We start from the raw sequence: 12,360 nt of genomic DNA on the forward strand, positions 1-12,360 counted from the left end.
GTATGAATATACATAATTTTATACAACTATTTTGCAATTGTTACATAATCGCACATGTAATACATAAGCACATAATTCTACTAGGAAAGCGTAATATATACATATTTTTTTGTACTACAATAAGTATCTCATGATAATAGCGTACATATGTGATAGAAAATAGATAATAGAGTCATGCATCGGACGCGTGAGTCTCTCGTAAAGAGGCAATCCGCTTTTAACTCGCTGCTGTCTTTCTTAGCAAAGAGGGGAAAAACTATTTTGTCATCAGTATATTGCAATTTTTCTCACGACTAATCGAGACCACAAGCTTGGAATGAAGTTACATAACTCTACAGTATAGAGACTACAGAGACTTCGCGATCTGATGACGATGCACATTGGTAGATGATTTTTAGAAGCGTATCTGCTCCGCGAATTTTTGCGATCTCACGGATCATTCCTCTTCTTTTTTTCGTAAATTCAGTGGCGCCTCAGTTATTCGAATTAATGTGCGAGAAGTAATATTGCGACGGAGAACACTAAAAACACAACGAAAAGCACGATTTAGCGTTACGTACGTTAAGGATACCAAGGGATATTCCTTCCATCGAATTCAAGTGGGACGTTCTGCGGACTTTTAAATTGACCAAAACGCGATCATTATTCAAGAGATACACCTGTTTACTGCGTCAGTAAATAGACATCTTTTGTCTTGTCAAAGAATTGTAACAGCGGCTCGAATAAAGCGTCGTCAATAAACGCCTACGGTCTCATTGTAACCCATATTAGTCCATTCATTATTTCAGCCTAACGTGATTCATTATCGTGAATAAAATAATATAAGTTACATAAGAGACACGAAGAATTTTATTCTAGAATTATCGTTTCCCGTTAGAAAGAACGTGTCTCTTCCTTCGCGATGTAGGTCACACAGTCGGAAGGAAAATACGTATCTCAGTAAAAACACCAACAGTAACGCTATATCAATGTTGTAATTTCCCATTGGGCGATGTAACTGTTATATTACCATTTGTCATATTGTACTCATTGCCGAGTGGGAAATTATAACATTGACGTAATGTTACTGTTAGTCGGTGCTCACTGGAATAGTGTGCGGCAATCTTTGCGTACGCAGGCCTCCATTGTGCGTAAAATCGCACTTCGCATCGGCGGCGGACGGCGGGTGGTGTGGGTGCAATTTGTGGTGTTTTTCTGCGACGCGTACTAATTGCCTCGGCGTGACACGAAACGCGCCGGCCTACCCGCGACTCCATCGTCAAGTATTGTGTTCTGTTATGACTGGCAGATGGCCTCTTCACCCACCACGTCCATCCTCGTGTAGCCTGGTGCTTCTTTTACGCTGTCCCGAACTTCCCCGCCGCCGTTGAGCGCCGCTTAGCGTCGTACGATGATAAGGGAGTTTCTCTTATCAGCCCACCATACGATTACGCAAGAGCGACTCAAGATCGTGAACGGCGCATCCGGCGAAGCGCGCCCGAGCAAGTGTGTTTGTGCCTTCATGTACAAGCGAATGACAAAAAAGATCGCACGCGATCTCGTTGTCGTCGTCGTCGTCCTCGTCATCTTGTCAAAACCGCGACGGCATGTCGTAATGCACGACCGATAAGTTCCGAATGAAATAATAATGACCTCGTGGCGAGGATTTATGAGGGACAGATAAGCCGGCAATTTTTAGGGATACCGAGCGATCGCGATCCACTCGGATGAATCTTTCTCATGCGAAGTCCGATACTTTTTCCACGATAGGGAAAATGAAGATCCGTTTCTCCGCGAGATCGGCCTAACTTTTACTTTCGCGAGTGCCGCGCGTCGCACAAAGTCTTTCCCTAGTGTCGTATTTTCTGAAAAGATAACGCGGAGATAAAATTAATGTCAATCCGTACTATTTTGCAACTCTATTCCTCTCATTTCTCCAATGCCCCGGTCGTACATTTTTTAAACAGGCAGCGCAAAAGCATACACAATATTCAATAACCGGATCTACTACGTTTCTTTCAGTCTGCTCTTGTTGTTTCTCGCTGATATTCTCGGAGATATTCTTCTGAAACGGAGGACGCGACGACAATCGATAGCCAGACGGATTCGAACGATTTTTTTTGCGTCTCACCCGAGTATTTGAGCCGGAAAACGCGAAGATAACCGACTTAGCTTCGCAAAGCCGACAAGTATCGTGCGCGGTATCGCAGAATACTTTCACACGGAACTTTCAATAAATCTCCTTAGATTCCGAATAATCTGAATTATTACCGAGATCGCGCGAAAATTTAATTAAATAGAATCCAAACCGTTTTTTGCGGAAGGCTCAAAGGTACATCACACCGTCTGACTGTCGAGGAGGTGATACGGCCGTTGTTATGGCGAGCAGTTTCGACACCTTCTGCCACCCCTCTTCTCTCTTTGCGATAAACACACATAAATTTATGAGCGCTTCCCGCCGCGAATTATCGTCTATTAATTAGGCGTGTCGATCACGGATGTACGTCTCATCGGCCGCATCTTACGCGGTCTCATCGAGACGAGGAAGGAAATGAATGATGGGAATGGGGGATAACAAAACGGCCGGATTATATAATTGAACTATTTGGCTTTACTCGTACGTGCTGCGATAAATACAAAAATCGCTAGAATAATTCTTTTCCAAGCGGCATTTGTACTTGTCTTTCCCCCTCCCCTCTTTTAGTACTAACTTCACCGTTAACCCGATCTCAGAAAAGACCAACAATAATCGTAATCCTCACGATCTCTTAGGCTGGTGCTACTGTGCCCGCCGGACATGGCTCTATCGCCGGAGTCTTTGAGATAGTCGAGTGAGTGACTACATCCTCTTCGGCAGCATATATCGACTTCGACTCTTGCTTCTCTTGCTCGCTTCGCCAGTGTACCTATAACACAAACGAAATATTTAATACAGGCTCATATATATACAACGCGAGGTTCTATGAATTTTCGAAAAAAATAACGGAGAATAGACGAGGTAGATTAGAATCGATAATCTGTAGATATAAAGATCTTTATTCTGAATTTCCTTTTAAAATAAAAGTGCCTCTAAATGTACTTGAAAGCCAATCAGAAGGCTTATAAGCGTAGGAACTTTTATTGATAAAAGAAAGTTCAGAATAAGAGCCAAAGTATATGAAAAGAATATCATAGTAAAAGTTGCTAAAATTTTCTCTATAATGTACATCCGTGATTATAAAGAGAATTTTACAATAACATTTATCGAGAATTTTGTAACCGAATAATGCAACAATATTCAACGTTAATTAATTGTCTTTACGTTTCATATGTGCTATTTATATTTTAGGAAATAAGTATATTATTCACAAATTTACTATTTTCCTTAGCAAGATAAATTCCACTAACAGTCTATTCCTGCATTATTGGAAAACAGTGAAATTAAGAAAATTTACATGAAAAAATATAATATTCTCTCCATGTAGTAATATATACAATAAACTCGCGTTTCTCGGAAGATATTGAAAGCACCTTTTGTTTGTGCTGCTTAATGGCCTCGACACATCTGTCCATGACCATGTTCTCCGTCAGTACACCATCCTCTGAGGCGTAAGCTGCTGCTTGCCAGGTGACACCCAACTTTGCCAGTTCTCTGCCGGACATCCCTTCCGTGAGGTCAGCCATCTTGCTACACAGCGTACTGTAATCGAACTGTGCCACTTTCAGCCTTTTATTACCCTCGATTGCCGGCTGGAGAACAAACTTGTCAAAGTAGAGCCGGACCAGACGCTCGCGTTCTTCGCGACCTGGAAGAGTAAATTCTACCATCTCGTCCAATCTGTCGTTCACCGCCCAGTCGAACTGCTCCGGCGTGTTCGACGCGAGCACCAGCATGAACTTGTTGCTTTGCTCGCCTGTTCGGTACAAGAAAGCGTTCAACGTCGCCCTGAGATCCTCCGAGATGCGTTCGCTCGACCGCTTCCTCAGGAACGCGTCGGCCTCGTCGATGAACAGCATCAGTCCTTTCCTGGACGTCAACGCCCAGTCGAACATCTTGTGAATGGCAGTGACACCGTCTCTACGGAGCGGCGCCATGTCGCCGCCCGTGACGATCGCGTAGTCCATTCCTGAGTGTTGCGCCAGTTTCTTCGCAAACATGGTCTTACCGGTGCCCGGCGGCCCGTGCATCAATATGTTCCTGTACATGCCGCGGTTGCGCTTCGTGTTCTTCGTAGCTATCGCGATGTCACGCAGCCGCTCCTCCAATTTGGGTGCAAGTATAACGCCGGAGAGCGCGTCGGTCTGTTTGAGTTTCAATCTCTTCACTGCCTGAATTGGATGCCGGGCAGCATCCAACAGCGCGAATCTCGAGGTCTCACGCACCAACGATGGTTTACCCAAGCGAGACTCTATGTAGCGCGCCGCGACGCCGGTTGTACCCTTGGCAGTGTACACTCCGAAAGCCAACAGCGACAAACCAGCAGCCGCCGCAGTGATCTTGTCCCAATCTCCTAATAGTGCTTTGGCTCCCGAGCCTAATACTGAGCCAGCTGTTCTGAAAGATGTAACAATTGTGAAGTTACATATACATCTGCGAGTTAGGGTATATAACGAACAACGTACGCGACGCTGTGAGACGAGGCGCGATCTCATCGGAAATGGCTGAGATTTGTTTCTCAGTGACACGCATACAACACGGTCGTGATACGTCAAAAATTAATTGTCTATGCGCCGCTCGCATCATCACTCTGCCTTCAGATGCCAGCTGATATTCACTGTCAGAGGCAGTCGTTTCTCAACCATTTTCGATGAACTCTCGCGCCTATAGAGATTCTCCTACAATATCGCGTGCACTGATTCATTAATTTTCTTTTAATAATTACTTGAAATTTAATGTGATTATTTAAAAGAGTAAGCTATTTTTTGTTCAAGTTCTATCTACATTATCTTGGTCTACCTATATATATGCATTGAAATGTTTTGTGACAGGTTTGTGCTTTTATATACAGGATGTATCAATTCTCGCGACTCTATACTGATAGAGCAATTCTCTGAGCAACTTAAAGTTAATTTTTCCTCAATAAAAGTGCTGAGGTACCAATAGTTTTTGAAATACAAATGATTGAGAAATCTGTTCTCTATTAATTCTGTATATCATTCTGAAGCACTTCTCTGTGGTGCCACAAAGTGGCTTGAGCCCTAATTGCTTACTTTATAGATTCTAAAACAGTGATCCTCTTCTCCGAGGCTTTCAATTTAATTTGCTCGAGATTAAGATCATGATTTTCTCTGTCTATCTTTGCTTTAGCCCTCAATTCAGCTTCCAGTTTCCTCATCTCATTCTTGTGTCTCAATTCCATCTCGTGCTCTATTGTAGCTTTCCTCATGGCTTCTTGTTTAGCCACCGATTCCTCCTGTCGTCTCAAATTCTCATCGTTCATTTTTTGCTGCTGGATCAATTGATCGTCATAACGCTTCCTAGATAACTGATCCTGATACTGTGCCCTCATTTGGTGTTGTTTAGTCTCTTCTTGTATGGTTTTTCTCCTCTCCTCACCCTCCACCCGCTTTTGGTCCGCCTTCATCTGTTCGATACTGACTTCATATTTTTTCATCTCGGTTTGCAATTCCACTTGCCTAGTGGACTCTTGCATTTTAGACAGTTCCAAGGCTTCTTTGGCATGCTCTATATGAAAATGAAGTTGTACTTGTTACATTCAAGACTAAAAGTCATATTCTTAATTAAACAGTAAGTACAAAAGACATACTTTTAAATGATAACAGATTCTACTTATATTTGTTTGATTTTTCAAAAATTGGTACTTTCACTTTAGAATTATTGATTGTATCTTGTAAAATGTTCTTCCTGCAGAATAATGATGCAATAGTGATGCGATTTCTGACCGCTTACGTAATTGTGCGTGAGATTTCTTTGTGACAAGTACAAGGAAAAGAAAAATTTACTGGATCGTTCGAGTTCCTTGGCGGCATTGGCGGCACGTTCCAACGCGGCTGAGTCGAACATGTACGCATCCATTTGTGACTTGGTCATCTTCTTCGGCGGAGAACTGCCGTCGTTATCACCGCCACCGCTGCCACCGCCTGTCGGTGGCACGAATTGTGAAAAATCCGACGGCGGCTGCGAATTGCGATATCCAAATAGCCACGACATTTTCCTCCGGTCGTTTCCCGCGTGCTCCGAAGAAGGTTATATTCGCAAACTTCTCGTTTTCGCCCGCGACACGCGAACACCGGGAGTTTGTCACGTGGAGTCAATGTTGAGTGCAGATGGTGCAGATAGCTGTAAATGAACGCGCCATCTCTAGGCTCCCGCTACATATATTTATCCGGTATCGAGACATCGAGCGAGTCTTTACTCCGAAGCGCTCGTTTAGAACAAACTGCAAGGCTACATTCTAAAATTCTACTTGGCGGATAGAGTAACATTAATTACCAAACATGATAAAGAAATCTTAGTTCTTTTTTATTCTGATTAGTCAATTAAATGCTACTCCATCCGTCGAGTAAAGTTTTGGAACGCAACCCAGGAAGGCCTTCCCAAGAAAGAAGAACCGGTCTTGTTCGGCTAATGTTCACATTGTATGTAAAAATTTTAATTTTGATTTGTACTCAGATAGCAAACCTGCAAAATTTATGTTAACTGTTTGTGAGACTTACTGTTACTGTTTATAACTAGCAAAAACAAATTTATTCAAGCGGAATATTTATTAGACACATCATATATTTTAATTTTGAATGTTCATATTTAATATTTAAAATTTTACCTTTATCCTTGAATAAATATATTTATCTTGAAATAGCGTATTTGTATTGACTGTGTCAATAGATACTCAGTAACTCAGTCGCTAATTGACACAGTATATACTAGAACTTGGAATACTTAGTCATAGCTAATAAACTTGTTGAGTTACTATATATCAACAATATCAACTATACAAATTGTATTCTGTACAAACTGTCTCTTCATCACTACCTATTTACAAGCTATATTTACATATCATTTCAACTGTTATTTACATTAGGTACTAGTTACTATAGGATTATTATAGGGTTACTGGAAATTGATGCTAGATGTTTATAAAGATAATAATAAGATCTCTTCTAGAACTTTTAATAAAAAAAAAAAACAGCGATGTTTTCATGACAAAAATAACAAGAAGCTGAAAATGCACTTGAAAACTTTATTTTGGTTTGCTTCATAATTGGGAAAAATATATAATGTCGCATGTACCTGTAGGAACTTTGGGCTACAGATTAATATTCGAGACCATCAACGCTTAGGTAACATACAAATTAAAAAAAAGAAAAAAGTAAAAGAGAATGACTAAAAACTTGTCGGCATGTCACCAATGAAATAAAAAAGAAATAGCTAATTTCTATATATTAAGCCTAACACTTTCTTAAATCTAAATTTATACATTGGTAACAAATGTAAATATAAAATATTGTATGCGATCGGATGCGCAATTCTACATTTGGATGGATAACGTGTAGATGCGTACCGAATATGCGCGGCCTGCGCGTTTTACACACAAAACATCATTTGAGTGTCGGAATTGAAAGAAAAGGACAAAGAAAAAGGTAGAAAAAGGAAGGAGGGGGGAGGGGAGAGAGAGAGAGAGAGAAAACAGAATAATTTGTATGATTATAAAACAGAAAAAATGTTTGTGTAATTTAGATATCTATGTTAGAATCCATCAAGGGAAAAGAATCTTATCTAGAGGCGAATTGAATAAATGTAGAGAGAAAATATATCCTATTTATATATATCTATACATATACATACATACACACATACATATATGTATACATATACACACACACAGAAAAATCACATTATATGTGTTATATATTGTATTATTAATGAAGTACTATTGATTATACAACAGAAATATAAATAGGAAATATTTCTCCACAAGTGGTAACATAATCCATTGCGTACTGACGGCAAATAATATTTCGCACATAGCATATCGAATTTATCATAAGTATTAAAATAATTTACTGTAGTAACAATACCAAATTTCACTATGTACATCAATCGTCGTCCCAATGGACGTCTCTCTCCTTTCCAGATTGTCGTTAATTTTCATAAAAATGTCATGTCGCCATGCGGATATCGGATTCACCTCGACCCAAAATGATAACTAAGTAAATTAGTATTAGAGTACCAGTTCTTTTTACTTAATAATTTCGCACAATTTTATACATATGCATATATAAATATATATAATTTAAATTTGTTTCATCTCTCTCTCCTACGATTGATTTTCCGAGCACACAATAAAAAGACGAAACACCGAATATACGAACACAAATACATATTTTCCATCACTTATCATTATTTATTATTGACATTACTTTAAAAAAGAAAAGATTATACAATAATATACTTACAATTAGATAAAAGTTAACTTATCAGCTTATTTTATAAAATATACAATTGTGTATTTCTTTGTAATAGGTCCAGATGAGCCCGTATCCGCTGTCTGAGGAGTAAATGCTTCGATCCAGCAGGACGACATCCATTTGCTTTGACGAGGATCCAGTACTAAGTTAATAAGGATTGTTACGATAATGCAATACGACACTTTCACTCGGGCTTCCTCGTTCTCATAAGCAAGGCCCGAGGCTTCGAATCTACCCTCACGTATGATCGTCGAGGAGAGCCAGCAATTTGGCAATCGCGCTATATCGTAAAACAAACCGTACTCTCCTCGTACTTTGTACGTATGTATTTATACGTACATAGTCAAGAGCCTTAAAAATATACGCCATCACCTTCGGCTATCTGCAGCTCTGCGTTGCTGAATGTAGATTATAGCCTTGACTAGATTCTTCTTCGGTTGTGCGCGCATTAAATATTGTGTCGCCGTTAACCGGAGCAGATCTCGGAGTGTTCATCCCACGAGGCCACCTATCAATGTAAGTATACGTATGAATAACAAAATCAATATAAGATAAAAAAAGTAAACAACAATTTTTGCATATAACAGCACGAATAATTTCTCTAGTTCTTAGTTGAAACGCGTAAGTTTTTTACCCCATAGAATTATCTTAATGTCGTTTTATTTCGTGTAAAATACTTTTCGTTCTTTGCCTTCTTCTAATCTTACCTGACATTCACGACTGCAGTACCACTGATTCGCACATCCAGCACAGACAAACTGTGCGGGTTGGTCATGGCAACCTTGACATCGCGGAGGGTTGTCGCGATCCTCCCTAGTGTCTCTTCCACTCATCGAATACTTGCCATTTCTATCATCACTTGTAGTATCTTCCTCTACATCATCCTGCAAGCCTCAAAGAAACGGTCAGAGAATCTGAATATACGCGACAACAATATGGATATCTATCGGAACGACGATCTTACAACATTAATTACGTTGTTGGAGTGGGACTGCGCAGGTGTATTGACAACGGGAGTTATAGTTATCTCCGTGCGAGCCTAAAAAGAGAGAAATATCCCGTGTTAGATATATTTTACACTACTCAGAGAAAATAATGGAGTCTTGAATCACGACGCACATTGATATAAATCGTAAATAGAAAATAATATACCGTGGAGGAAGACAGCAGCTCGCTTATAGAACCCAGACTAGATCCTTGGTATGCCTGTAAAAGGTGTTGGGCGCCAGTCGCTTGCTGTGCCATAGGTACTATCGGTGTTGCCGCAGCTGTCGCTGCTGGAGAGTTCCTTTCTCTTTCAGGTGCGGTGAGCAATTTAGCCAAAGTAAGCGGAAAGTTGTTTGGCCTGGATGATGTATTGTTGGTCAGTATTCCATGGAGAAGCGAGCGTGAAGGCGTATTAGTGTTCTCAGGCACGGAAGATGTGTTATGTCCTGACGGCACAGGTTGAAGTGTCACATCCGGATAATTTTGCGATGCTCTGGCTGGTTCACCTAAACACGAGATTGCTTGTGATACCGTGTTCTTATGCGTGTATGAATTTATGTGTAAGTCTAAATATATTGTTGGTTACAGTTGGAACATTGGTAACTAGTCGAGAATTGATTATATTATAGACTTCAGCTTTTAATTATTTCATCTATTTCTCGTTATTCATGTCTTTGCAGCAAATTCCCTCCGGTGAATTTTATGATAAATTATATAAATTCCATAAGATTGTTACCTTGATGTTGAGACAGCCTGTTGAGTTGGAATACCATGTCCCTAAAGTTCACGGGGTTTTGGCACTCTGTCGCATTCGGACTCTTGCAGGAGTCTGCACTCGACGGTCTGGAATCAGCATTGTGTCCCATCTCGACCATGGCACCACCAGCGGTCAGATTAACGTTCACCGAATTCCTCGTTCTTCGCCCCCTACATTAATATAAAAATTTATTATTTTAAAATAAATTTTAATTATTATAACTATAATTATTTATAATGTAATTATTTATTACTTCATATATTATCAATTTTTTTTATTTTGTCCAATTTTTTTATATTAGCTGCTCTAATTTTTCACTTGAATGTTTCTGATTGCAGACCATGGGATCGTTGGATATTTTTTTTATCTAATAACAATTTGTAAATTTTTTTTCGAGAATCTCCAAAATATCATTTATCGTTTAGGCGAGATTCGCCATTACCTCTAAATCAATAGCATTATCAGCACATATACTCACTCAAACTTTACTGTTCGGTAAGCTTAATAAATTAATTTAATTTTTTTTGGCCTCTAAGATAATGTTTACTATATCTTATTTTGATCTATTATGATTATTATTTAGTTAGGGATTTAGTTTCTATTTATTTTATTTTTAATTTTGTTTTTCAGATTTACATAGACATATCTTGCCGATTGCAGATACGAGTGCAATAACAGATGGTTTATTATATTAATAGATAAGAAATTTACCGATTAATTGATAAACGTACCTTTTCGGCGCCGGATCGGGGAACATCTTCCTATGATTGGCGATGATGGAAGTCACTTCTACTCTCGCACCTTGACGACCTTCGCCGATCTGCCGGGACTCTGGACTCGACATCTCATTCTGCTTGCGGCTGTTCTCCCCGCCGTTTTTCGAAGAAGTCGTCTGCCGCTGCGAGGCAACATTCGCAACGTTTTGTTTTTTAGGGAGCGACGCGTTTAGGGAGCTTTCTTCGGAAAGATCACTTTTGAATTCGAGAGACTTTTCTCTCGACGCGGTCTCGCTCGGTGCTTCGTCGCTGTTCATCCATCTCGCCTCCAAGCTGGTGGACGGCACGTGCTCCGGTGTAGTCTCGCTATTCGTGAGTCTCATCATTTGCCTTCTTCTTTGGAGCCTCACGTACGCTTCCTCCGTCAGTTTTCGCTGGTGCAGGATCTGATTCCATTCCTTCTCTTTTTTCCGTGCCATTTCCTCGAGTTCCTGTCAACACACATGGTAGGTTAAGGATCGATTAGCCAAGATCAAAAGTAAGCAAGATTTCGAGGAGAAAATACTAACCTGCATCTGCTTAAACAACTCATTTTCTTTTTTTTCCAAAGCGTCAGCCGTAGTCTCATCGCCGACAAGAGACTTGATGGAACTTTCCCGTTCTTCCTGTGCACAGCAGGTTTTTTTCGGTTTAGAAGGACCATTCGTAGGGTCCTGCTGCCCGTTCGGGGACTTTCGCTTCTTGCCGACGATTTCGGCTGACTTTGATCTGACAAGACGCGAACCGGCCTTCTGCTCCGAGGTACTCGCTATCGGCGTGCTTGTAATCGGAAGGCTCTTCTTATTGGTCCTAATGTTCTCATGTACGTCCTTCTCAATTTTTACACGTCCGTAATCCAATGCCGATGGCGACGTAGCGGTCTCCTCGGGCAGAGCGGCACCATTCTGTTGGCTTTGGGGTACCTTCGGCGACGTACTTGGCGCGTTCTCCGCCGCGTCCACATTCTTCCCGTTTCCGCTGGCACCCTCCATCGCGTGCATCTTGTTCAGGCTGCAACACAAGTAAAGGAACGACTTGATGTATACTGTGGTAACACGAAATCAACGCGCGTAACAAGCGTTCTTCTACGAATGAACAACTGCGATTATATTGAAACTTTGTTAAATTAAACATGACAACAATTTGTATAGATGTGTGTGTGTAAATATTTATACAATACATTGTGCGTAAAGCGTGACTGCAAGATTACAAGTATGAGATTTGCAAAATGCGTATACTTCTTCAAGTGGAACGATGCGTGAACGAGTACGCTTGTTTATCGCTTTTAAAGAGGAGCGTCTAATATTCTTCCTGACACGCGAGATCCTGCTGGCATGCTTCGACAGCGGTTTCTCGCGCGCAAAGAGAAGCACACCACGAAGGTGGCACGCGAGGTGCGCGCGCGTTTCAGAAAGTGAGAGAGAGAGAGAGAGAGAGAGAGAGAGAGAGAGAGAGAGAGAGAGAGAGAGAGAG

General features: G+C 40.7%; 2 protein-coding genes and 1 long non-coding RNA gene across 7 annotated transcripts in view; 1 reads left to right on the plus strand and 2 right to left on the minus strand.

The window, feature by feature from the left end:
• Nucleotides 1-2,567: 2,567 nt before the first annotated feature.
• On the minus strand, nucleotides 2,568-6,258 carry LOC116844810 (ATPase family AAA domain-containing protein 3A homolog). The gene is made up of 4 exons (XM_032816861.1): nucleotides 5,923-6,258; nucleotides 5,170-5,644; nucleotides 3,490-4,513; nucleotides 2,568-2,885 (listed from the first exon to the last, which is right to left on the minus strand). The coding sequence occupies exons 1-4, from the start codon at nucleotides 6,128-6,130 to the stop codon at nucleotides 2,748-2,750; spliced, it is 1,845 nt and encodes a 614-aa protein (XP_032672752.1). The 5' UTR covers nucleotides 6,131-6,258; the 3' UTR covers nucleotides 2,568-2,747.
• A 62-nt stretch (nucleotides 6,259-6,320) lies between these two features.
• Nucleotides 6,321-12,085, plus strand: LOC116844811. The gene is made up of 6 exons (XR_004378138.1): nucleotides 6,321-6,558; nucleotides 8,444-8,904; nucleotides 9,254-9,935; nucleotides 10,056-10,370; nucleotides 10,471-10,627; nucleotides 10,763-12,085. It is a non-coding gene; the product is annotated as an uncharacterized LOC116844811 (long non-coding RNA).
• Nucleotides 7,147-12,360, minus strand: part of LOC116844809 (general transcriptional corepressor trfA-like) — a 46,057-nt gene continuing 40,843 nt past the window's right edge. For 4 of the 5 annotated variants that reach the window (XM_032816856.1, XM_032816857.1, XM_032816858.1 and 1 more), the window contains 7 exons: nucleotides 11,418-11,898; nucleotides 10,864-11,339; nucleotides 10,112-10,302; nucleotides 9,541-9,881; nucleotides 9,353-9,427; nucleotides 9,096-9,272; nucleotides 7,147-8,896 (listed from right to left, as the gene is read on the minus strand). In XM_032816856.1, the coding sequence (XP_032672747.1) occupies nucleotides 8,855-8,896; nucleotides 9,096-9,272; nucleotides 9,353-9,427; nucleotides 9,541-9,881; nucleotides 10,112-10,302; nucleotides 10,864-11,339; nucleotides 11,418-11,898 (1,783 nt within the window). In that variant the 3' untranslated portion in view covers nucleotides 7,147-8,854. Of the gene's footprint in view, nucleotides 8,897-9,095; nucleotides 9,281-9,352; nucleotides 9,428-9,540; nucleotides 9,882-10,111; nucleotides 10,303-10,863; nucleotides 11,340-11,417; nucleotides 11,899-12,360 lie in introns of those variants that run through there. The other variant, XM_032816859.1, reaches the window with a different exon arrangement.

This window comes from Odontomachus brunneus, unplaced genomic scaffold, assembly GCF_010583005.1.
Source record: "Odontomachus brunneus isolate Ranch 3 - 2012 unplaced genomic scaffold, Obru_v1 Obru_scaffold_047, whole genome shotgun sequence".
Lineage (NCBI taxonomy): Eukaryota > Metazoa > Arthropoda > Insecta > Hymenoptera > Formicidae > Odontomachus > Odontomachus brunneus.

Coding starts and splice junctions, on each gene's coding strand:
- LOC116844810 (XM_032816861.1), bottom strand. CDS start 6,130: ATGTCGTGGCTATTTGGATATCGCAATTCGCAGCCGCCGTCGGATTTT. Junction 5,645..5,922: donor CAAGGAACTCGAACGATCCA/GTAAATTTTTCT, acceptor ATTTTCATATAG/AGCATGCCAAAGAAGCCTTG. Junction 4,514..5,169: donor ACTGTTTTAGAATCTATAAA/GTAAGCAATTAG, acceptor TACATCTTTCAG/AACAGCTGGCTCAGTATTAG.